The sequence below is a fragment of the Ostrea edulis genome, chromosome 7 (assembly GCF_947568905.1).
Source record: "Ostrea edulis chromosome 7, xbOstEdul1.1, whole genome shotgun sequence".
Taxonomy (NCBI): Eukaryota; Metazoa; Mollusca; class Bivalvia; order Ostreida; family Ostreidae; genus Ostrea; species Ostrea edulis.
In genome coordinates this window covers 32,066,593-32,093,976 of record NC_079170.1, presented here as the reverse complement: position 1 = coordinate 32,093,976, position 27,384 = coordinate 32,066,593, and the positions used below count along the sequence as shown (strand labels likewise).

Sequence of the window (27,384 nt, the reverse complement as noted above, 5' to 3'; positions counted from 1 at the left end):
CGGGTCCCTCTCTCTCCTGGTCTCCCCTCTCTCTCCGGGTCTTCCCTCTCTTTGGGTCCCCCTCTCTCCAGGTCCCCCCTCTCTTTGGGTCCCCCTTTCTTCGGGTCCCCCCTCTCTCCCAGGTCCCCCCTCTCTCCCAGGTCTCCTCTCTCTCCCGGGTCACCCCCTCTGCCTGGGTCCTCCCTCTCTCCGGATCCCCCTCTCCCCGGGTCACCCCCTCTCTATGGGTCACCCCCTCTCTCTCCTTTCAATAAGTGTGAGCTTTTTCTTAACAGGAAGTAGTAGGGTACCAGAAAGCTATTATTGTGGCTTACATTAACGAGATATCTCAGAGTTTGGAGGAGATGCCAGAGTCGGAGCGAGATCGACCACTTCACAAGCCATCAGTCAGGCTGCTCGTGGAACTGCTAAGACAAATCATGGTAAGGGATTTCGCATGAGAAAAGTCCAGGTCAGTCAAAGATTACTGTATTCTTTCAGGCAAAAATCTTCTACCGTTCATTGCAGCTCAGTGTATAGGCAAAAAGCAAAAATCTTCAACTGGTCGCGGTACCCAATAGCTCAGTGGTACAGTGGTCACGTCGTAACCGGGAGGTCGTGAGTTCTAGCCACACTCGTACCATGGCCGAACCAAACCCAAGATGTAAACATAGGTAGTGATTGCTCCTTCCTTAAATGCTTGGCATATAGAAGTGAGAATGACGGGTCTTTCAGATATAACAAAGAACCCAAGGGCACTGCTACGGCCCTGAGAACTAAGCATAGTTTAAATTTATGGTATTTCACTTACATCTGGTGATGTCTCATAAGTAAAAAATTCTCGATGGGACATAAAATAAATAGAAAATCAAGCAATCAAAGAAATCTGCTAGAAAGGATTTACATCTGATAAGTTCATGACCAATACATAGCCAAGTACCTTATATAATGGGATGTTATTGTAGAGGGTCACACCTCATTCAATGAGGTCAAGGTCATTATATAATGGTTGTCATCATTAATTAGAAAAAGCATTTTATTCATAATTGTTAATCAGTTCAAGGTCAATACAAGATAACAGATTTCAGTTCAAGGTCATTACAAGGTCACAGTCTATACATAATGTATTTAGGATCTTTTCATTAATTGTTATCCTAATTTGACCATTTTGATTTCTGTTGATCTGCAGTAAAGGATTATACATGTGTTATTTTATGAGCAGAGTTTTTAGCAAGGATTTAATTTTTGCATTATTAGCTAAAATTGAATATCGCTTACAAATTATTTCATATCGAAGGTAATAGTTATCTTTGTTGGAATTATACAGTAGTTAAAAATTAGCTCTCGCTGCATATACATAGCCATTTTTATGGTAAAATCACTAAATATTTGTGTTTCACTAAGAATTTCACTTATATGGTATTTTTTCACCATCAGCAGTTTATCCATTAAACAGGTAACAATCTTTTCATTGAATACAGGACCCCCTGTCACACGTTGTGTTAAGTCTTCAGCTGCTGCGGACCTTTAGTCATTTTCCAGACAACCTGGTTGTCATGGTGAACTGCCAGGCGGCGCCAGCAGTGCTGGGTTGTATGGCTGTGTATCTAGATGTTACGGAGATTCAGCAATACGGACTGGACATACTGGCCAAAATAGCCACCTATCGCCCGAGACCCGAGGAAAAAGTAACTTTTTGTTTCATTACATTCTGTTATCGATAAATGTGATTTGTTCGTCTAGATTTATTACATCCTGTGCTTTTGGTATTTTATGCAGAAGGAAACCTAATGTTTTGAACGTCATTAAAACAGACAAGGAAAACAAAACACTATTAGAAATTTGGAACAGACTTGAAATTATAGTATACCTGTTTCGAATGAGAAATTTTCATAATGAAACCTTGAGAATTTAAAAAAAAAACAGTATCAGGATATAAAACAGCAGACAATGCAAAGGGATCAACAGGAAAAGGCGAAAAATATCTCAAAATTTCAGAACAATGATCTGTATTTTAATGTGCTTGTAATCTAACTGAAACATCAACCCAGACTGCGATATACAGTCAGGTCTCGAACATTTGTATTGATTGATTATTTTGTAATCATCTGATAATCCATCAAACTCTTGTGAATACCTTTATAAAATCTGAAATGTGTGGCTAAAGATGTATGGAGATTGTTTTGTGAACTTCATCTGACCTTGTTGGTTTAGTTGACCTTCTTTTGATCTTGTTGTTTTAGTTGACCTTCATTTGACCTTGTTGTAGATTCCCCTGAGAGAGACGGCTCTAGAGATGATTCTCCGCTCCATTCAGCGTCACCAGAAGAGCGTCTACATTGTTCCCCCAGGGTGTAGGACTCTGGTCAACTTGACCTGTACCCTGCAGGAAAATCTTGACACCTTCCTTTCCACAGGTTACCATGTTTACTGGCATGATAATGAAGATTTCTCTATCTATATCACTAAGATTAGTGATCTTGGTATTGAGGGGCTTAATGTTTTTGGTCTGCTCATTTGTCGGTGTCTTTTTGTCTCTATCCATCAATTATAACCTTAGTAATAACTTTTGAACTATGTGAGATAAAAAGAATATTTGGTGACCTGTAAGGTTCAAGGTTAAAGATGTGTGGATGATTAGACAAAAGTCATCCATCAAAGACAAATTTGCCACAACGGAATGTGGTCTCATCATTGTCACCTGATCACAGTACAGCATGTTATGCTCTACTTGTCATACGTTATGCCATAGGGATGTTACTAGGTCAACTGAATGCCTAGGTGATTCAAACCTAAGTCTGAGCTGTATTGAAAAATGTAGTGACTTTTGAGCATTTGAATATATAGTTGTGGGATAACAAAAGTTTTAAAATGTAGGATCCTTGTCAATATGAACAAGAGTCCATTAAAGCCGATATGTTGGTCTCTTTCAACATTAAAGCTGATATGTGGGTCTCTTTTCAACATTAAAGCTTACATGTAGGTCTCCTTTCATTATGAACATTGAGCACATTAAAGCTCCTTATGATTATAAGCTCATTGAAGAACCCTTGCTATATTAGCTATGGTTTGGGGCTTGATCTCGATTTTTCATTATATGACTCTAGCTGGTGTTAATATCACCACAGGAGTGAAATATTCTTTTCAGGATTTCGAACAACCCTCCATAGATAAATGTGATGTAAATTTCTACTGTGCTTTGATTGGTCAATAATACAATATTGGGTCATGCCTTCATGTTGCAATTTGGACAGAAGTGGGTTCAACCGCAGGTGTAGAGGAGGCCATAGAGAAATACGACTTGCTGCTACGTCACATCTTCCATCACGCGATTCCCATCATCCAGGCGGTGTTACTGGAATACCCCAACAATCTGGACGTCAGGACGGAGGGGCGGCGCTTCCTGTACAACTACTCAAAAATGACACAAATCACGTAAGGCAGCCCTAACGTACAAGTGTATGTACATGTATCTCACAGCGAAAAACCGAGATTAGAATAGGGGACAACAGTTCAATGAGGTAATGGACATACTTCCCCCAAGTCAATTTTGTATTGTCTGCAAAGTACAACTCCATGACAAGAATGGAATTATTACTATACAATGTATGTATGTCCACAACTAAAATTAGATCAGTCTCTATGTTTACTATACAGTCAGTTCTTCTCACTAGGTAAACAATTATTTTGAAGATATATATGTATGATATTTCTTTAATACTTCAGTGTTACAGAACATAATGCATCATCTGAATTTTAAAATAAACTTCAAATCAAAAGTTGGATAAACATATGCATCACTCGGTAATAGAAATTTTTTTTTAAAACATCAAAATATGGAAGTGGGCAACAAACACAATGACATTTTAGTAGATTTTAAATTTTTAAAAAATTAACGTTTTGTTTACAATTGAAAGGCAAAAGAAAAAGTTACGTTCTCTGTCAAAATCAGCTCCAGATGAGAGCCCTGACACATTCACTGAGACACTGACAGTGCCCACGACTTTCATATCCAACAACCAGGAAGAAGAACCTTCAGGGATCCTAAAAAAAACGGAACAGAAGGGCTTCATGGCCACATTGGATCGGAAGGTCCACTTCGCAGATGACAAAGGGCCTCTGGACTATATTACCAGTTCCGATGAAGAATCCGACCCTGACCTTCTGACCTCTGGTGTGGAGGCAAAGTTAGAGATAACCCAGACAGTTATTCTGAGTGAGGAAGATGCAAAAGCTCTGAGGGATGGGTCCTCGTTCAATCAGGAAACTAAGGGGATTTCTGAGACCGAGTCACAAAGGGAGACAAATCAGACGCGACAGAGGACAGAAAACGAAAGGGAAGAACGCACTGAGAAGAGGTATACGTCGGAAATGAAGATCAACTTCAGTCAGCAGGGAGAGATCGAGGAGGTAGTCACCAAATGTGGACAGACCGACATTACCATAGCAACCAGCCCTTCCGGCAATAATTCAGTGTCTGTGTTTTGTCCTACGGTAAATTGCAATGGCCATCTACGCAACTCAGACCCAATTTGTCAACCGGAAGCTACGCTCAAGTTGAGTTGTGTACCGGAAGTTGAAAAAGAACCCAACTGTACATCACCTGACAATAGGAAAGAGACCGCAAAAAATGATGATCAAATAAGTGAGGTAGGGGAACCAGAACAGAACCAGTTAAACAGACCAAATGAGACCCGGTTAAACAGACCAAATGAGAACCAGTTGAATAGACTGAATAAGAACATGGAAGGGGAGGGAATTCTTGAAGATTATGTTGTAATAGATGAATCAAGCCAACAGTCACAGCTGGAATCCAGTAACCAAGGTAATACTCTGACCTCGACCTCACAGGACTCAGACGAGGAGGATTATATGCCCATGGACTGGCCTCAAACCAACGGCATTATGTCAGAGGAGGATGGAAAGAAGAAGGGAGATGATGTATGTTTTAGGAAGAAACAGCAAACGTCGGAGGCACAGGAACTTCGATACTCGGTGTCGGATGTGTCGCTGTGTACAAAGATCATCAGACTACAGGTAAAGATTGCACTTTGATCGTTATACTTTACACAATCACATTTCATACTACAATATACTGTATACAGGGTTATTTTCGCCCCGTGTTATTTTCGACTATATACTTTTGCTGACAGTTTCACTCCGTTTTGAATTTGCCTAGACACAGTTGTGTTGAAAGAGAGATAAGAGAAAAAACAGTTTCACCCAGTCTTAAATTCGCCCAATGACAACAATGGCGAAAGGGGTGAAATTAAAACGGGGGGTGAATATTTCTCTGCATACAGTATGTACATGTATTATTCATTGAGTGGTAATTGATATTGGGCTTGACAATCATTATTCTTTTTGGAGTGGACAGTATCCCTTTGAAAAAAAAATTGTTTTGATATCAACTACATGTATGTCAATATTGTATGTTTCAAACATGTAGTCATATTATACAAGCAGAATAATTAGGATGTTTCCATGTGTCATGTGTTGAAGGTGAGTCAGTTTATCAGCTCTCTAGTGTTTGGAGGTCGAGATGCTCAGGCTCTCTCCATCATAGATAAACCCCTGATCAAGCTGTTGGATGTCAGCGAGGCTCCCCGAGGGTTATTGACGTACGTCAAAGCTCAGTATGAGGAGACTAAAACCTTGATGGACCTCGACACATCGTTTCTGATCAGTGTGATTGACGCCATTAGATACAGGTCAGTTATGTCCAGTGTGTAGGATATGTTTGTTGACGGTAGGATTTAGTTACTTTATGAATGAAACTATAAATAACTGTACGTAACAGATCAGAATTATATTGATGTGGTGTGATCAAGTATTCTCTGGAAATTTTTCATTAATATTGATATGCCCTCTGAGTGGGGTATACTGGAATCACCATGTCATCTGTCTGTCCATCCGTCTGTAGACGTAATTTGTCTAGAGTATATCTTTAACACTGATGAACAGATATGATTAAAACTTTGTGTATATCTTATATGAATAATGAAGTAGTGCACCTACTATTTGCATTGAGATTTTTTAACATGCAAGGAAATTGTGGATATTTTTTGCATTTTGAAGATGGAGGGGTGTATGTGTGTGTTTTACTACAGTCCTTGTCCAGAGTATATCTTGAAAACCATTATGCTTCAATGAGCACAAATTCACTATTTCCGACCATTCAATGTGCCCTGCGGGGGTACAGTCCCTGAAACGTTCTTCTTTCCCACTTGAACGGTGAGCGAACGGTGAACGAAAGCAGAGTGAACGGTGAACGCAATGTGGTGAACGGTGAGCGAACGCAGAGCGCAAAGTGAACGGTGAACGAACGCTGAGTGCACGCTGAACGCAAAATGATCTATTTACTCGGAATGTTTCGGATTTTTCCCTGGGATTTTACTTATTTCATAATCAAATAATAAAATACATGTACATGTATTTTTCATCAATTAATAAAAAATTAAATAAACCGGAATCGTGATACAGCATATTTTACAGTTCTGGATATATTCAATGTTATATATTTTTGTAGAAATACCAAGTATACATGTATATATTTCATGAAATTATCGCAAATTGTACATTAATACACGCAACAGTCATACACAAACGAAAGCAAATTTCGTATGTACATTGTGTATACCATTAAATGTACAGATACATTTAATGCATGGGTATAATATATAAATAATGCATGTGAAAAGGAAAACACTATAGTCTACATGTGTAGTGACATCCAGAATTTACAGGTGTTCATGTATGGCTTCAAACTTTACGAGCTCGATCGTTTGGGATACCTGTAATTAACAAACAAAACACCCTCGAAAGGAGTCAAGATAGATGCAGTAAACAAAGCATACGGACGGTATACCCTGTGTCAACACCTCAACACTCCTAACAGTATTAAATATTCATACTTACATTTTGTGTCATTCATTTGTCGCAGCTACATCGACCCGAGGATATAATCAGTACAAAACTCTCTATTTTTATACGCCCGTCGAAGACGGGACGTATTATGGTATGGCTCTGTCCGTCTGTCTGTCCGTCTGTCTGTCCGTCTGTCCGAACCTTGTGGGCAGGATACAGACTGAACCATAAGCCTAGGACTTTACAACTTGGTACATTTGATCACCATGATGAGAGGAAGATGCCTATTGTTTTTCAAGGTCAGAAGTCAAAGGTCAAGGTCGTAGTATCACTTATTAGGAAAACCTTGTGGGCAGGATACAAACCGAACCATAAGCTCCAGGATATTATAACTTGGTATATTTGATCACCATGATGAGAGGAAGATGCCTATTGTTTTTCAAGGTCAGAGGTCAAAGGTTAAGGTCGTAGCATCACTTTTTAGGAAAACCTTGTGGGCAGGATACAAACCGAACCGTAAGCTCCAGGATATTATAACTTGGTATATTTGATCATCATGATGAGAGGAAGGTGCCAAGTGTTTTTCAAGGTCAAAGATCAAGGTCGTAGTATCACTTATTAGGAAAACCTTGTGGGCAGGATACAAACCGAACCGTTAGCATATTTATGAAGTAGCGCATTCTAAGGCTATCCCTCTTTATATATTGATATCCATTTCTACAAGCATAATAATGAATTAGCTCACAGAGGACAGTGCTAACTTCACTAAAATATGAATCCCACTAAAATATGTTTTCCTTGAGCAAAATCTACGGGCGTATTATGCCACGTTGGCGTTGCTCTTGTTATTATTGATGTGACCATAGATTGCAGTTAGATCGTACAGTATTTGTATATATTTGATGTAGATAAAACTGTTTATTATACTGAACTACCCGTAGAATGTTTAAAGGCTAATGCAGAAACGTACCAGATAAACAATTACATCTTTGCATTAAGGACAAATGATAGAAAAGTTTCAAATTTGACAAGAGTAATAAATATCAGTTTAATGACAATGTCTTTCATAAATATAGGCGTAAAAATAGCCATATCAGTTTGACATTCTGACACATACATGTACATACGGTACATTGTACATTATGTAGCATCGTTTGTTTGGTTGGTTTTTTTTCAAAGTAGGGGGGGGGGGGGGTGACCTGTTTAAAACTCTTGTCAAGCAATGCAGAATAATTATAATAATTTGTGCCCAAACTTGTAAATGCTAAATCATGAACACAGGGAAAGAGGTTTTCATTACCTGAAATTGCCTTATTTTTTGTACTTGGGTTAAATTCATAACAACAAGCTCTTATATTCGTCTCTCATTTAGAATTGATTTAACAAAAGCTCAAGTGAACCTTTCGGCATTTACAGTGGATAATCCTGACATTTTGTACTTCAAAATTAAATTTCTGATATAGTAAGAATGTATCCTTCCACTCTTACGCACACGTTCAATTTTCATTTTCGCCTTGCTATCAAGATTGGTCCTTTCACTTTGGTGTTCCAAATGACAGTGAAAAGACTGAATGATGAACGAACAATGAGCGCACGCTGAACGCTTTGTGAACGATGAACGAACGGTGAGCGCACGCTGAACGCATGGTGAGCGAACGGAAAAATGGTAAAGTAGAACGTTTCAGGGACTGTATTAGTCCCATTAGGACAGTTCTAGTTGATACCTGCCCCGCCATTTATTTAACATTAGTCAATCAAAATTGTTCAGTTACATCGAAGAATAAAATGAAAGAAATAGGCAGGGTCTGATTTGTCTCCTCATTATTTTTTCTCTCTCAAAAATGTCAAATAGTTAGTAAAACTGACAAGATGTTGCTAATTGTATTGTTTAACTTTTAAAGTTGGATACATTACTAAACACACACCCCATTTATGTACTTTGGTCACTGTACCAAGAGCTTGTACAGAGGTACATTCTATAAATCCAGAGCTGTGTTTAATTTAGATGTATTATTAAACGCCCCCTTTCTATATTTAGGTCACTGTTCCACGAGCTTGTACAGAAGTCTGTTTTGGAGGTCCTGAACTGTTTGTTCGGCCGTTACAGTCTGGACGTGGTTGGAGTCGCGATGTTCTGTCTGATCGCGGCCTTCCAGAATGAATATCTCCTGTCTCTTCTGTCAGGTCTGTGGATTGTTGTATCACAAACAATAAATACAGTAGAATTGTTAAACAGTAATAAGCTTCAGTCAGGTCTGTGGATTGTCATATCACAAACAATAAGTATAGTAGAATTGTTAAACAATAATAAACTTCACGGTTTTACTGGAGTTTTTTTTGGTAACATCTGTAATTTGTTTCCCAAGATTGGGTGATTTTGCATGATATATATTTAGGAGTGTATCAGGAAATCACTGGAGGGTGGGATGAGAAGGTCAGGAAATCACTGGGGGTGGGATGAGAAGGTCATTGTGCAAAATTAACTAAGAAACAAAAACTTGACAAAATTGTGGCTGAGACTACAGGGTGATTAGGCTGACCTATCCCTGACTTCTGTTTGTGGCTGAGACTACAGGGTGATTAGGCTAACCTTTCCCTGAATTCTGTTTGATCTGTCGCTAACTGAGCACAGCAGAAATAGTGAAGAGGGAAGCAAACACACATATACAATAAAACACTTACAGTAAAACACAATTACAGCAAAAATAATGAATTCACACTTACAGTAAAACACAGTTACAACAAAAATAATGAATTCACACTTACAGTGAAACACAATTACAAGCAAAAATAATGAATTCACACTTACAGTAAAACACAGTTACAGTGAACACGCTAATAATGAATTCACACTTACGTTAAAACACGCTTATAATGAATTCATGCTTACAGTAAAACACAGTTACAGTGAACACGCTTATAATGAATTCACACTTACAGTAAAACACAGTTACAGCAAAAATAATGAATTCACACTTACAGTGAAACACAATTACAGCAAAAATAATGAATTCACACTTACAGTAAAACACAATTACAGCAAAAATAATGAATTCACACTTACAGTGAAACACAGTTACAGCAAAAATAATGAATTCACACTTACAGTGAAACACAATTACAGCAAAAATAATGAATTCACACTTACAGTAAAACACAATTACAGCAAAAATAATGAATTCACACTTACAGTGAAACACAGTTACAGCAAAAATAATGAATTCACACTTACAGTAAAACACAGTTACAACGAACACGCTTATAATGAATTTACACTTACAGTAAAACACAGTTACAGTGAACACGCTTATAATGAATTCACACTTATAGTAAAACACATGTTACAGTGAATTTGCTTATAATGAATTCACACTTACAGTAAAACATGGTTACATCAAACATAATGAATTCACACTTACAGTAAAACACCTTACAGCGAACTCGCTTATAATGAAGTCACACATATTGTAGTAAAACACGGCTACAGTGAACACATCGCAATTCACCTTTGAATTAGAATGCTTTGGCCGATATAGCATTGCGTTGTTTGACGACACAATTGAATCTGTTTGTAATACAAATGCAAAATGCAACAGAAACTCTCATTGGTCCATATGTGTAAGTCTGCCCAAATTTTCTTATACGGGAGTAGACGGCATTTGAAAACATGACGGCCGGATTGAAACAAACTTCAAAGGAAGAAAGAGAAAAAGTTGTATTCTTGTGTTGTTGTCTCATAAATTTGAAATAAAAAAAATTCCTAACATATTTTCCTACTATACTTGTGTCCAAACATACCTTCAAATATTTATTAAAGCCCCATACGACCCAAAAACTCACAGCTTTTGATGATTTCGTTCGTTCACGTAGCCATGTTAGGTAGCCAGTCAATTCGAATCCCGGTTCATTTCCATACTCACACAATAGCGTCTAGATGTTAACTAGCCTAATACCCCACAAATATTTTAGCTAAATATTTTAAATGATATATCATCCCAGTTCCAATAAATGATAATTATTCAAATAGCTAAACTCACGGCAATGCAGCTTTCATTAGTCTGGGCCGGTCTCCATCTCTGCCACACGAGTGTTAAGGACCATAATGATTTTCATTAATCAAGAGCTTATTTTGCCTTTACAAAAACTATATTTTTTAATTTCTATTAATTATTCGTGTTGATAATAAATGAAGATCGAATACATAACTTACAACCAATTTTATAAAAAAAATACCAATAGCAACAGAGTTCGAATTGACCAGTTACCTAACGTCAAGAAACGAAATCATTTGAAGCTGTGAGTTTTCGGGTCGTGTGTGGATTTAATGAATATTTTAAGGGTATGTTTGGACCCAAGTATAGTAGGAAAATATGTTAAGATTTATTTTATATTGAATTTATGAGACAGCACTGTTTGTTATCTTCACCTTACAGCAACACAAGAATACACCGATATCAGGCCTCAACCGCGCGCAGCTTTTTGTGCCCCGCAGTGCTTCAAGTTGCGAGTAAAACGGTCACATTTGCGACCAGAAAATCAATTTTGCGACTAGAGATTATAATCAAGTCACATTTTTGCGAGTGGAGAAAATTTGGACATTCAGTAAAATTTTATAATTGGGATCGGAAGTCTGAATAATTATTTTTCAGTCAATCAAGATAGCGGGAAACGAGGATTAGAACACTTTGGATTTATCAACTGGTAGTAACAAGTAGAAGCCTCAGCTTAATACATGTAATGAAAAAATCCAAGAATCACATGGAAAAAGTTCTGAATCTAAAGACGAGGTAGTTGTGTCTGAAGAAAAATGCAAAAGTAAAGAACCCCAGTCCTGAAATCGCTGAAGGAATTTTCGTGGTTGATATACAGAGATGGCTAAATGTTTTGCAGAATTTGTGAGGCAGATCAGCCAGTAACATTCACCATTTCTGGACACCCACTATCCGGTTTCGCCACGACTGGGTATACATCTTTCAAATGTAGAAGTGTGACTATTCACAGTAACAGTAAAAGCCATGTCAACTCGGGATGTAGTGTTGTTATTGATGCTGGTACTGATTATTCAGCAAAGGATCCAACAAAAGTAGAAGCTCTTATTCACATAAGCTGTGAAGGCCCACTTATTGAGAACTTTAAAGCAAATCCTTGTGTGGAATGCTGGGTTTTCTTCTCCAGAAGTGTACTGTAAAATATACAGGATGGCCAAATGCAATACAACTTTTGCCAGGGTAAATACTTGACTTGTTAGCATCCAACATGTTTCACAGCACATTTCTATTCAGTTTAAAAATAAAACAAACAAAACGCATGCATGGGTGTTCATTTTTTTCTTGAAAGATATTCAAATTAAAAAAGAAACAACTTGTAAGTCTTATTTACAAAATCTTTTACCATTGCGAGTAGAAATTTTGAAAATGTCGACCAGAAATATTTCTAGGTCGCCATTTTGAGACCTGAAAGCAGATGTGACTTGGAGCACTGCCCCGTAAATCAAAGGTTTTTATAAAAGATGGATCTGTAGTTCTCTGTCACAATATTTTTTCAGAGAGCTACAGTTCTCCAGCTAGTAATTTTCTAGTTCGTCCATCTTATCTGATCACCTGAATCCGCTTGAGAAAGTGGTCGGGCTGTAATCGACCAATGAAAACTCTTGTTGTATTACATCAAACATGTCATTCAAAACGCAATACTATATCGGGTAAAGCATTCTAATTCAAAGGTGAATTGCGAGAAAATGCATTCACACTTACAGTAAAACACAGTTTAAAAAGTGAACACACTTATAATGAATTCATACTGACAGTAAAACAAGGTTACAGTGAACACACTTATAATGAATTCACACTTACAGTAAAACACGGTTACAGTGAATACATTTATAATGCATTTATACTTACAGTAAAACACAGTTACAGCAAACACGCTTATAATGCATTCACATTTACAGTAAAACACGGCTACAGTGAATACACTTATAATGCATTCACACTAAGTCTTGCAGTAAAACAGTTACAGTGAATACACTTACAATGAATTCATGCTTACAATAAAACATGGCTACAGTGAACACACTTATAATGAATTCACACTTAGGGCTATTCCAGAAATAAATACATGGGGGGGTCGGGAGGCACCTTTTGTATATACCAAGCACCCATAAAGAAAAATAAAAAATTACCCCATGACCCATCAAATTAATAAACTCATTTTACAATGACCCATCTAATAAAAAAAAAAAACTAACCAGACCCACCACAAAAATATTTTTAAAAATGAAAACGGTACAAATCTCGCGAGGTTTTTGGGACAAACATTCTAGTCAATGACGCGGTAATGCCTGTGCGACATTGTATCACAGTAGTTCTGAAGAAACGATGTCACATCAACAATCAAAGGCATCTATGGCGGGAATGTTGGAAAGATTGGGAGTCCAAATGATGCTATTATCATGAAATGGGTATGGATATGTTTTCCCACGAATCGTTTGTCTTCTAATGGAGCCCGCGCCCGGAGGCCTCTATATCACCATCACACCGACTGATAAATATAACGCATCGGTACCCTCGTATAAATCAACTAAGGTTTGCCTATTTTTATTAGAAAACGGAATACCTATTGGTTTCAAAATATTCCCAAAATCGATGCACTGTAAACTGTAATAAAATCTACAGAACAGAGTTCGCCGCCATCATGTCCAAAGGGACCCTACTAAACGCGCCTCTAATTTGAAGAGTGCCGTAATGGAAAGTTATGCGCTGCACAGAGCGACAACTCGAATAGTTCTATGTTACTTCCGATTTCCGATTTCGAAAGCACGTTTTCAATTTTCCCTCCGACGTTTTGTAACCAGCACGACAAGAGTGACAATAAAAATATTCTGAAAACTCAACACCCACGTGGCACAAAATAAAACAATAGAAACTACCCACTACCCATAATAAATATTTTTTTAACAGTCCAACCATGGACCAATTAAAATATGAAAAAATACGACCACCCATACAAAAAAATATCGTTTGCCGCCCGACCCCCCCATTTGATCATTTCTGGAACAGCCCTTACAGTAAAACACAGTTACAGTGAATACACTTACAATGAATTCATGCTTACAATAAAACATGGCTACAGCAAACACACTTATAATGAATTCACACTTACAGTAAAACACGCTACAGCAAACTCGCTTATAATGCATTCACACTTACAGTAAAACACGGCTACAGTGAACACACTTATAATGAATTCACACTTACAGTAAAACACGCTACAACAAACTCGCTTATAATGCATTCACACTTACAGTAAAACACGGCTACAGTGAACACACTTATAATGAATTCACATTTACAGTAAAACACGCTACAGCAAACTCGCTTATAATGCATTCACACTTACAGTAAAACACGACTACAGTGAACACACTTATAATGAATTCACACTTACAGTAAAACACGCTACAACAAACTCGCTTATAATGCATTCACACTTACAGTAAAACACGGCTACAGTGAACACACTTAAAATGAATTCACATTTACAGTAAAACACGGCTATAGTAAACACGCTTTGATTGCATTCACACTTATAGTGAAGTGATTTTTATTTCCTGTAGTTTTATAACATATCATAAATTAATTGGATATAACAAATCAAAATTGATCATCACCAGCACTTTGCTATAGCATGTTTTGCTTTATATAACACATTCACGATGATACATATCATTTTATTGACAGAGCGGACCTTTCTGGAGGAAGTGAGAAGCGCCGTGTCACGATTATCTGGTGTTCTACAGACTGACACACCAGCAATACGAGAACTTCAGAGCATGGTGTCTAACATTACTTCCATAGAATGATGCCATTGTCAGATTAACGCACACACCCCTCACCCCTTCATGGTGGAAATTTGCAATACAGTGGCTCTGAAATCAAAACGCAAACAACGGAACTTGTACCAGAGATATATAGGATCTCCATAGGGTTTTATTGCCATCTATACAGAGGTAGTCATGGTGAGATTGCAACAGAGCTCTGAATGTAAAACTTTTTAATTACAAAAAATGTAGGCCTGTTTATATTGAAAGAAAGGTTTTTCACCAAGAGGAGTGTTAATATTTCTCAATTAATATCCGAGTGGATATATATTCCATACAGCCATACAGGGTTCTACATAGCCATGTTTAACTGTAGAGATGTCAAAGTTCTACATATGTTAAATGTAGATGTTTGACAGATCTATACATAGCCATGTTTAACTAAGTGTTTGGAGTTCTACATAATAATTTTTATCTGTAAATGTTTCACAGTTCCACGTAATTGTGTATCAGTATGTGTACATATATCCATATTTGATTGCTAGGACATGTATTTTAATTTTTCAGATAGCCATGGTTTCTGTTAAAGGTTTAGAGTAATTAGCCACAATGCTAAGTTTTCTAGATTTTGTACAAAAACTTTTTTATCATAACAGACTACACTGCACTGTATGCATCTTCGCTAGCCAAAGGTTTTTGGTCCACTATGCTGTTTATGGGGAGTGGAGTGGACCGAAAACCCTTGGCTATAGCGAAGATTAACTACATGCAGAAAATCATGTTTTGGTTTTTTTTTTTTTTTATATCAAGTAGAACAAATTATCAAGTCATACAGACTAAAGAAAAATCCCAGGGCTCATTTTTCATTAGTTTTAAGTGCTTATCATTCTTTCCATCTTTAAGGGGGGGGGGAGAGAGAGAGAGTGGTGTTTTATACAGCACACCTCATAACTGGAAGGGAGCTTCCTCCATAGTTGAATGTTTAACTCATCCTTAATTGACAGGAGACTCCTCCTTAGTTGACAGACAGCTTCTCCTTTATCTAATGGACTCCTAAATTGACTGGAGGTTCCTTCTTAATTGAATGGAAACCTCCATCTTGATAAATGTGAGCTTCCTCCTTAATTGAATGAGAGCTCATTTCTGATGAGAATTTAGAAATCCTGAAGTGGAAGGTTTAAGGGAGAAGGATTCATAAACTGATAGAGCTTACTTACCAATATCCTTTATATAATTCACAATAAAAATGTTCAATCCATAGGATGGTTTCACTTAAGGTTATCTGTTTCAAACTCTATATCTATATGCTATGTGTATTTTTTGTAGATGTCATGCAATTCATTGTTCAACATATCGTATCGGGTTTAGTGTGGGAGTAGAACGATTTTGTTTAACACCAACAAAACAACACACACACACACACACACACACACACACCCTCTGCTTTTCTGGTGTGTGGCATTGCATATGAGGGTATGATAAATCACTGGTGCTTATTTTCCGTTTTTCCTTACTGGTTTGCAATGCTTCTATATTTTTGTAGATGATCAGTATATTCTCTGATTTTGTTGTGTGTTAATGTGAATGCTTCTTGCTGTTCACTGGTGCTAACTGTGTAAGGGCTGTCCCCTCTTAATACGGAGTTTTTATACATTAAAAACATATAATATTCGAGATTTAGCTCTCTGTTTATAAATCTAATACAATAAAATACATGTAGTTTTTGTTGGCATTTATGCAGGTAACCATGGTAACTCATGCTGACTGTTGATGAATGTTTTGTTGAATTTTATCAAGTTTGCACAAATTTTAATTGTGCTGACATGTTTTTTCATTTAGAATGTTGTTTTTAAGAAATTTGTTATATTTAATGCTGGTTGAGATTTTGTAATATATTCTATGTGTTATATTGTTATTTATCATTTGTGTAACAAATGCACACATCCCAAACCATAACTGTTTAAGATTTGTACATTCTGTTTGCCATTCTACGCAACGAAGTGTTTTTAGCTCACCTGAGCTAAAAGCTCAAGTGAGCTTTTCTGATCACCCGTATTCCGGAGTCCGTCCGTCTGTAAACTTTTAACATTTTTAACTTCTTCTCAAAAACCACTGGGCCAATTTCAACCAAAGTTGGCACAAAGCATCGTTAGGTAAAGGGAATTCTAAATTGTTAAAATAAAGGGCCAGGCCACCTTCCAAGGGGAGATAATCAAGAAAAGGTAAAAATAGGGTAGGATCATTAAAAAATCTTCTTCTCAAGAACCACTGGGCTAGAAAAGATGAAATTTATAGATAAGCTTTATTAGGTAGTGTAGATTCTAAATTGTTAAAATCTTGGCCCCCGGGGGTCAGATGGGGCCACAATAGGGGATCAAAGTTTTACATACAAATATATAGGAAAAATCTTTTAAAATCATCTTCTCAAGAACCACTGAGCCAGAAAAGCTGAGATTTATATGAGAGCTTCCTGATATAGTGCAGATTCTAAATTGTTTTAAAAATCATGGCCCCCGGGGGTCGGATGGGGCCACAATAGGGGATCAAAGTTTTATATATCTTCTTCTCAAGAACCACTGTGCCAGAAAAGCTGAGATTTACATGAAAGCTTCCTGATATAGTACAGATTCTAAATTGTTAAAATCATGGCCCCTGGGGGTCAGATGGGGCCACAATAGGGGATCAAAGTTTTACATACAAATATATAGGAAAAATCTTTAAAAATCTTCTTCTCAAGAACCACTGAGCCAGAAAAGCTGAGATTTATATGAAAGCTTTTTGATATAGTGCAGATTCTAAATTGTTAAAATCATGGCCCCCGGGGGTCGGATGGGGCCACAATAGGGGATCAAAGTTTTACATACAAATATATGGGAAAAATCTTTAAAAATCTTCTTCTCAAGAACCACTGTGCCACAAAAGCTGAGATTTATATGAAAGCTTCCTGATATAGTACAGATTCTAAATTGTTAAAATCATGGCCCCTGGGGGTCGGATGGGGCCACAATAGGGGATCAATGTTTTACATACAAATATATAGGAAAAATCTTTAAAAATCTTCTTCTCAAGAACCACTGAGCCAGAAAAGCTGAGATTTATATGAAAGCTTCCTGATATAGTACAGATTCTAAATTGTTAAAATCCTGGCCCCCAGGGGTCGGATGGGGCCATAATATGGGGATCAAAGTTTTACATACAAATATATAGGAAAAATCTTCATCTCAAGAACCACTGAGCCAGAAAAGCTGATATTCACATGAACAGCTTCCTAACATAGAGCAGAGTTAAGTTTGTTCAAATCATGGCCCCCTGTTATAGGATGGGGCCACAATAGGGGATCAAAGTTTTACATACAAATATATAGGAATTTTTAAAAAAAAAAAAATCTTCTTCTCAAGAACCACTGAGCCAGAAAAGCTGATATTTACATGAAAGTTTTCTGATATAGTGCAGATTCAAGTTTGTTCAAATCATGGCCCCTGGGGGTAGAATGGGGCCACAAGGGGGATCAAAGTTTTACATACAAATATATAGGAAAAATCTTCAAATATCTTCTTCTCGTGAACCATTGGGCCAAAGAAGTTCACATTTACATGAAAGCTTTCTGACATAGTGTAGATTCAAGTTTGCAAAAACTATGGCCTCCAAGGGTAGGTTGGGGCCATAATAAGGACTACAGTTTTACATGCAAATATATATAGAAAGTCTTTGATATGGACTCAGGTGAGCGATGTGGCCCATGGGCCTCTTGTTTATTTTGTGTTCGTGATGAATACACTCTGATCAATTGGTTGATTTATGATTGTATGTAATTATTTATTTGATACATTCCTTTTCATCCTTTTTATCTCCCCTTCCCCATGTCACAGATTCACTTATTTGTCTCTGTAGCAAAAGAAGCTTTGACATGTTGACATACTTATAACTTTGACGTGTTGACATGATTATAACTTTGACATATTGACATGCTCATAACTTTAACATGTTGACATGTTTATAACTTTGACATGTTGACATGCTTATAACTTTAACATGTTGACATGCTTATAACTTTAACATGTTGACATGCTTATAACTTTGACATGTTGACATGCGTATAACTTTGACATGCTGATAGCTTTAACTGTGTTTTACGGTATAATGAAGTTTGGTTATAATGAACTGTTTTTGCAGGATATAGAGGTTCCTTATAACCATGTTTTACTGTATAACAAAGTTTGGTTATAATGAACTGTTTTGTCCTAGTTCTGGAGGTTCGCTATAGCCGTGTTTTACTATATTACGATGTTTGGTTATAATGAACTGTTTTTCCTGGCCCTGGGGTTCACTATAGCCGTGTTTTACTGTATAATGAAGTTTACTTATAATGAACTGTTTTTCCTGGCCCTGGGAGTTCACTATAGCCGTGTTTTACTGTATAATGAAGTTTACTTGTAATGAACTGTTTTTCCTGGCCCTGGGGGTTCACTATAGCCGTGTTTTACTGTATAATGAAGTTTACTTATAATGAACTGTTTTTCCTGGCTTTGGGGGTTCACTATAGCCGTGTTTTACTGTATAATGAAGTTTACTTATAATGAACTGTTTTTCCTGGGGCTGGGGGTTCACTATAGCCGTGTTTTACTGTATAATGAAGTTTACTTATAATGAACTGTTTTTCCTGGGGCTGGGGGTTCACTATAGCCGTGTTTTACTGTATGTATTGTTTACTGTTGATTGAGAGATAGAAAGTTTTACTTAGAATCAGTGCAATAACTTTATAGCTAGTTCTGAATTAGAAACGTTCAAATTTTAGAACAACTACATAGTATTGGTATTCTTACATCTATTTTGATACATGTATATGTGTTTTTTGCCTACAAAATTCTGATATTTTGAACTAGTTTATTAATAGGGTGTTTAATGCTCACAATTGTAAGTTTTGATTTTCTCTGAACTTAGCTTTGAAATATGAAAATATGCGAATAAAATTTTTGTACCTCAACTTTTCCAGCTTCTATTTTCTGTCAAGTCATGAATAGAATTAAGCATCAAATGACGCAGAGAAAATTTAATATCTTGTACATGTAAGCAGGATAATTTAAAACACAATGTACATGTAAAATTATCATGTACAATTCAGTATTTGTAATACACACTTAAAATCCACATCCTGTCCATTATGCATATGATCTGATGTTTGCCAAAAAATTAATAGTTTCTCATGCCAAAACTTTCTGAAAGTTTTAACATAAATATCTATAACACAAAAGTTATCTCATTTACATAAATAAACAAAATTAATATAAATTGGAAAAAAAATCCATGTGGTACCTTTTCAACAGATGCGGCGGGGCCCGAGAAACTATTGATTAAGTTTTTTTTGGCCTTAATATATTGATAGAACTTCATTATATTCATTTACCTGATCAAGATATACATGTGTGGCTCACGGCAGGTGTGATCAGTCAATCGAGTATGTTTACTCCTCTTAGACACCAAATCCCACCTCTGTTGTATCCAGGGCTTCATGTTTGGCGTACTCTAAATTTTGTATTCCTTATGGGAGTTACGAGATTGATCACCGTTTGTTATCTTCATCTTTTCATGTTACACAAATATATTCAGCATCGAAAGTCGTTCCATCCCTTCATCGGAATGAACGCCGATAGGCAGGGAGAGGAGTGTGAAAGGTCATTATGGTTTCTGTGAGAATTTCCAGCGGTGCGATTGGATGGTGATTGTGAGTTATTTTGTATGTTGTTTTACTGGTGCTATTTAAGCAAGAATCGCATCTACACAAACTCGACAGCACCACTACTGTTCCGAACAACGATTCTTTTTTGTATTTACTTTCAAAGTGATCACTTTAAAAACTTCTAAAAACTAATTTAAAAACTTGCTTCACAAGTTTCTATTTACTCCTAGTTTACGATCATCCTCCAGAATTGGAATTAGAATAAATAAACCATAAATAACCTATACCACCACTCTGTTGGTTTTTTAAAATACATTCCCGTTGGGATCCGGATTAGAATAGGTTCTCAGTACCCCATGCTCATCGTGAGAGGCGACTAAATGGGGCGGTCCTTCAGATGTGACCGCAAAAACTAAGGTCCAGTGTCACAGCAGGTGTGGCACGGTAAAGATCCCTCCCTACTTAAAGGCCATAAGTGCAGAGCATAGGCCTAAATTTTGCAGCCCTTCACCGGCAGTGGTGACGTCACCATGAGTGAAATATTCTCTAGTGGGACGTTAAACAATATATATTCAATCATTGAGGGTTTCACCTACATATAATCAAACTTTTCTATACCCAAATAATCTCCCATCACAATTTATATTCTTCCATTTTGGCAACATCTTATTGACAGCCACCAAGGGGGAAGTAACTGGGATTTGACTTGTGTTAGAATGCCCACAGGGAGTGTTTGATGAATACTGTTACAGTAAATGCTCATCTTTTTATAGTGTGCACCTTCACTTTTTAACTTAAAATTTTGAGCCCGTCCGTCCTGTTTTAGTCAGCGCAACTCATCTGAGTGCCCCTTTGAACTTAGAATTTTGAGCCCAGCTGTCCTGTTCTTGTCAGCGCAACTTCTCCGAGACCACTCAACAGAATTTTGTAAAACTTTGTAGTTAATAAGGACACACTGTGTAGATGTGCATATTCCCAGAAAATTCTGATTCAATAATTTTTATGGAAGTTATATGCCCCTATTGAACTTGAAATTTTGAACCTGTCTGTCCTGTTTTTGAGAATTGCATAGCATTATCATTCATTATGCTAGGCATTGTCAAGCAATGTTGGAGCGTGGGGTATGTGAGCTTGCTCACCTCTGCTTTATTTCATTTTAATGGCTGGGAATTCCGGCAGAAATAAAAGTAGAATGTGAACATGAACAAGAGATGTTTGTAAAATACATATGCCCCCCATGGTGCAAAATTGAAAAGGGTTATACACACACATCATTTAATTGATAGTAGTATCATCAATTCAAAATATTGAGCAGGCAATATCTTCCTATGTCAAGAGTGAATAGACCATGTGACCTAAAAATCAATAGGGGTCATCTACTCCTTATGCTGTACCAGTGTACCAAGTTTGGTGTCAATCGAGCAAATAATTCTTAAAATATAGGAGACAGCATATTACTATGTCCAGTTCAACAACTGACTTTTGACCTCAAAATCAATATGGGTATCTTCTCCTGAAGATGTACCAGTGTACTAAGTTTGATGTCTGTCAAGCAAAAGGGTTATCAAGATATTGAGTGGACAGTATATTACTATGTTCAGTTTGACCTTTGACCATGTGACCTCAAAATCAATAGGAGTCATCTCCTCCTGAATATACACCACTGTACTAAGTTTGATGTCTGTCAAGCAAAGGGGTCTCAAGATATTGAGCAGACAGTATATTCCAATGTCCAGTTTGACCTTTGATCATGTGACCTCAAAATCAATAGGAGTCATCTTCTCCTGAAGATATACCAGTGTACTAAGTTTGATGTCTGTCAAGCAAAGGGTTCTCAAGATATTGAGCAGACAGTATATTCTAATGTCCTGTTTGACTCTTGCCCTTTGACCATGTGACCTCAAAATCAATAGGAGTCATCTTCTCCTGAAGTTGTACCAGTGTACCAAGTTTGATGTCTGTCAAGCAAAGGGTTCTCATGATATTGAACGGACTGTATATTCCTATGTCCAGTTTGACCTTTGACCTCAAAATCAATAGGGGTAATTTTCTTCTGAAGATGTACTGGTGTGCCAAGTTTGATGTCTGTCAAGCAAAGGGTTCTCTAGACATTGAATGGTCAGTATATTCCTATGCCCAGTTTGACCATATGACCTCAAAATCAATAGGGGTCATCTACTCCTTAGGATGTACCAGTGTGCTATGTTTGATGCTTTTCAAGCAAAGGGTTCTCAAGATATTGAGTGGACATTATATTCCTATGTCCAGAGTAGATTGACCCTTGTCCTTTTGACCTGAAAAACACTAGGGGTCCTCTTCTACTCATAACCAACCCACATATGAAATATCATTATCATCAAGTGAATGGTTCTCAAGATATTGAGCGGACAACACATGGTCTACAGACCGACCGACCGACAGTTGCAAAACAATATGTCCCCTCTTTTTCAAAGGGGGGCATAAAAATAGATTTCATTTTTGAAAAGACTCAAGGTACTTGTATGAACTGCAATGCTTCACGCCAGCATGATGTTTTTAATGAAGCTCCAACACAAAACCAAAATTCATTTCTAAATAAAAAAAAAGATAAAAGACAGCAATTAATTAAACTTTTTATCGTAAAATATGGCATGTAAACATTTATAACACATTGTATACACACATATAGAAGATGAAATTCTGATGATCTATTACATATATATCCACTCACACATAACCATTAAAAATTTACAAAGCTATTGTTGATAGCCACAGACGGTTCCTGATGACAACATGTACCACATTGTCTGTTGTGTACTTGTAAAGACAAAGTGACCCACTTCCTAATGTCACTGTCTGTTAAGTTTCTTCCACAGCTTTACACTAAAGCATCATTTTCCTTAGACCATCTAGCAATTAAAGAGCAACAGTCCGCTCGGCAATTTACACGTCTGTCATTCTGGGAGATCTGAGTGACTTTAGAAGTCCATAATGACGATGCATGTTCATGTGCTCATGAAAATGGCTTTTTTTCTGCATTCAATGTCGCCTGGACCAAAACATTGATGCGGATCCATCTTGGGGTACTCTCCTGCTTCATTTCACTTTTACCTCAGAATTCCCTCCAACCTAGTCGAAGTGATGAAAATTAAAATACATGATCGAGTATATATATAAAAATTCCTCTCAAACAGACAAATGGGAAAACTAACTATGACAAATACCGACTCGATCAACATACAATCTCAAACCCTTTCTCAATTCCAAATCAAAAGATGACGTACTTCGACTTGTAATCAACCTGAAATATTACACTTTCAAAAATCTATAGCAGCAGTGGTAAACCTGCAATTTATTTCCCATATGAATTAATAGTGTCCCACAATTCCAAACAATGTCCAATCACAACCCCAACCCCGCCTCCCCCGACTCCTGCATCGCGACGGGGATGATTTTAAACAATTAAGAAAAATAGTAAAGGACTGGTTCGCAGCAAGAAATATTGGCGACGATGAGGTTTTCGCGAAAATTTCTAGAAAACAAATAAAAGTTGGGTTACAGTTTTCAATGTAGACATAGTCACTATATGCGAGTTTGAATGTACACAATTCATCAATCATCCTTTGTAAGGCCTGCACAAGACCCTTAATTTGTAAAAATTGTATAATTCTGTATCAATGTGTTCTAAATCTGATTTTAATTTCTTTTATCATCCAAAAACAAAAAAAAAGGTCATTTTATTTCAGACTTTGGTGACTTCCGTACTGTAGGATTATTTTTTCAATGCCAAATACGACTTAACAAGAATCCCATTCTCCACAATGTTCCCCTACATAAAAACTGTTCACCACTTAAGACATATGGTTGCTCATCCCATACTCGGCTGAATCAGACTCCATACTCAGCTGAATCTCACTCCAGACTCAGCTAAGATCTCACTTCATACTCAGCTGAATCTCACTCCAGACTCAGCTGAATCACACTCCAAACTCGGCTGAATCACTCCTTACTCAGCTAAGATCTCATTCCATACTCAGCTGAAGGACTTGGTTTCACAAAATTCATGACAATCACGTACATAATAATTTGAAAAACTTTCACCAATTTTGTCTATAAGGCAATGATTTCGATCAATTTCTCTTGTGGTAACCTTGTGAATGTAAAACCTGGAGTATCCAGCTCAGATGAACAAACAATGCAAGTTTGAAAAATACGACATAAAAATTACATGTATATTGCTGAAAAATTAGAAAACATTCAGTTATCATGGTTACAAACAAAAACAACTTGACTCAAGTCTTTATACATACAAGACAATCTAAAAGAAATTCTTAAACTGGCACAGGGGGGGCTCAATAGATTAAAGTCTTCTAGACTTGATATTGAGCAATGTTACATTGTGCTATATTGTTGTACTACAATATAACTGTTAATCTTACGTTGTTTGTTGGTCACACAATTCCATTACAATAATGAAGATTTCACACACATGCATTACCAGAACAAAAATATCTCGCTCAATTTTTTTTTCAAAAAATGTATCTGAACTAATTCTTTTTATTACATCTTGATTAAGGTGTGATTCAAAAATCAATATTCTGAAATCAACAAAACCATCTACTGGACCAAATCATGGCAGTTGATTTCAGAAACTACTAAGAAAATACTCCAATAACAGAAATCAAACAAAGTCATGTAAACACAAACTACTCAGATGTTCTGTTTTGGTTTGTGTTGTGGATTCTATTTTCCTTCCTTTCTTTTTCTTTCCATCAATTTACATGAAAGTACAGTAAAAGTATTTGATAAAATTAGGAGTGATGGGTCCCTACTGAAGGATACATCCACTATATGTCCACATACCAAAACAGAATCATAAACTCCACACAAGAATTGTCTCCCCTCCGTCTCTCTATATTCAGAATGTTACAGCAATCAAAGATTGCTATAAACATTCATGCATCTTTATGTTGAATTTGAATATTCATCTCCATTTTTTTTTAAAATCTAGTCTTGCTACTTTTTTCTTAAAACTAAGGTAGTCAAAAGTACTAACTTGACATTTATCCACTAATCCATTGGAAAAACATGACCAGAATATCGATTGCCTAGTAAGTCACATGACCAGAATATCGATTGCCTAGTAAGTCACATGACCAGAATATCGATTGCCTAGTAAGTCACATGACCAGAATATCGATTGACTGGAAAGTCACACAGAATGAACAGCAAAATAATCTTTTAAATAAAATAAAGAGGTTTTTTTTTTTTAAAAAAAAAAATGACCAAAGCTCTGCTCACATTAACTCTCATCCACCTGGTCCACACATAGCCATCTCTGCCCTCCAATGTTTTATGAATAATAAAATCAAAGTACTGAAAGTGATGACGGAAGTCATGAACGACATGAACATCACACTCTTACATACAGTCCCATCGGAAGAACAATTTTATACATGTCTACAAGGCACTCAGACAATGACGCACCGATTTGCATACGACAACACATTTAGGTCATTTCTAGCGTAGACCGATGATAGGGCTGGGCCAGGGAGGCCATTTTGCTGTTAGATGGCTGCAAGGATTTCAGGGCACGCTTGGAATCTGGGAACTTGTTGTGGTAGAGCTCCAGTCGAAGATATTTCACCGTCACCAGGCGACCTACAATTATAATTAAAATTTTGTGAGTTTTGCAAATATATATGAACACTAAAGCAATATCACTGTATTTGTGTTGCTATATGAATTGAAGATATGTTTCACTGTCGCTGGGCAACATACAATAATACTAAGTTCAATCTTTTCTAATGAGTTGAAGTATTCAACAAGATTGCTACGTGTAGCAATATGTCCCCCGCAGCCACAACAAAAGTTGAAGCAAAAAAGTTCCTTAACTCCTGTAAAATCTAAATTGTGGTGGAATGTTAGCAACTACATATTGTGGCTAACAATCTTGCAAAATTTGAACAAAATCCATACAGCGGTCTCTGAGGAGTTACATCGACAAAGTGTTCCTATAGTGTAGCAAGTACAAATTCAACAAAGTTCCATAATTCCAGGCTTTCAAGTGACATTTTGCAAAAACTAAGGGCCATTTTTAGGGCAAAATTATCAAAATATAAGGGCCTTTTTAAGCATTTTTAAGGGCTTTTAAGACAAAAATAAGGGTTAAATTTACAAATCAATAGGGAAGAAAAAATGTTTTACTCACCATATACAAGAGCAATAATACAAAAACTAATTACCCACTAAGAAGATTACACCAGTGGTTATCAACAGCCATATTCCGCATTCAGCACAAACCATGATATAATTCAGGTGGACTCCCATGGCTCACAATGCTGAATATAGCTGATAACCATCAAGATGTCTTCTGAGATGTACATTTAATTAACATATTCAATTTCTGAAAGTATACTAAGACTAAATTTAATAAATTCCAACACTCACTTTATGTCAAATTTATTTAAACTTTCAAAATTTGAAAATGTAGGAATTTTAACAAAAAATTAGGGCTTTTTTAGGATTCTAAAGCTCAAATAAGGAAAATAAGGGCTGTTGTAGAAAAATAAGGAAAAAAAGGGCCTGCTTGAAAGCCTGTAAATTCCTGTAAAAATTGTCGAATCAAAATGGCGGCATAAAGTGATCAACTACACATGGTAACTAACAATCCTACAATATATGAGCAAAATCCATTGAGCAGTTTCTGAGAGGAGTTGCATCCACAAAGTGTTCCTATAGTGTAGCATGTACAAATTCAACAAAGTCCCATAACTCCTGTAAAAATTGTCAAATCACAATGGCCACGTATTATGATAAATTACACATGGTGACTTATAATCCTACAAAATATGAACAAAATCCGTTGAGCGGTTTCTGAGGAGTTGTGTCCACAAAGTCAAGTGGGACAAACGGACGCAGACACCGGTATTTTTGTCCCCTTCCGCTTTGCTTTATTACACATAAACACTATTTAACAAGTCTGGCCCTGCCTAGGGGTCAGAACCCCTACCCCGGGGATCATCAAATTAAAAATGTTGGTAGTCTTTCCTGCTCTACATCACTA

At 36.8% G+C, this 27,384-nt stretch overlaps 2 protein-coding genes across 5 annotated transcripts in view; one reads left to right on the top strand and one right to left on the bottom strand.

The window, feature by feature from the left end:
• LOC125654473 (uncharacterized) overlaps nt 1–19,646 on the top strand; it is a 35,564-nt gene extending 15,918 nt beyond the window's left edge. The window contains exons 6-13 of one of the 3 annotated variants that reach the window (XM_048884436.2): nt 276–422; nt 1,461–1,667; nt 2,249–2,396; nt 3,237–3,414; nt 3,897–5,016; nt 5,482–5,690; nt 8,885–9,030; nt 14,583–19,646. In XM_048884436.2, the coding sequence (XP_048740393.1) occupies nt 276–422; nt 1,461–1,667; nt 2,249–2,396; nt 3,237–3,414; nt 3,897–5,016; nt 5,482–5,690; nt 8,885–9,030; nt 14,583–14,704 (2,277 nt within the window). In that variant the 3' untranslated portion in view covers nt 14,705–19,646. Of the gene's footprint in view, nt 1–275; nt 423–1,460; nt 1,668–2,248; nt 2,397–3,233; nt 3,415–3,896; nt 5,017–5,481; nt 5,691–8,884; nt 9,031–11,736; nt 13,112–14,582 lie in introns of those variants that run through there. The other 2 variants (XM_048884435.2, XM_048884437.2) reach the window with 2 other exon arrangements.
• A 3,293-nt stretch (nt 19,647–22,939) lies between these two features.
• Nucleotides 22,940–27,384, bottom strand: part of LOC125654389 (inner nuclear membrane protein Man1-like) — a 29,710-nt gene continuing 25,265 nt past the window's right edge. For both annotated transcript variants that reach the window (XM_048884347.2, XM_048884349.2), the window contains exon 14: nt 22,940–25,979. In XM_048884347.2, the coding sequence (XP_048740304.1) occupies nt 25,828–25,979 (152 nt within the window). In that variant the 3' untranslated portion in view covers nt 22,940–25,827. The remainder of the gene's footprint in view (nt 25,980–27,384) is intronic.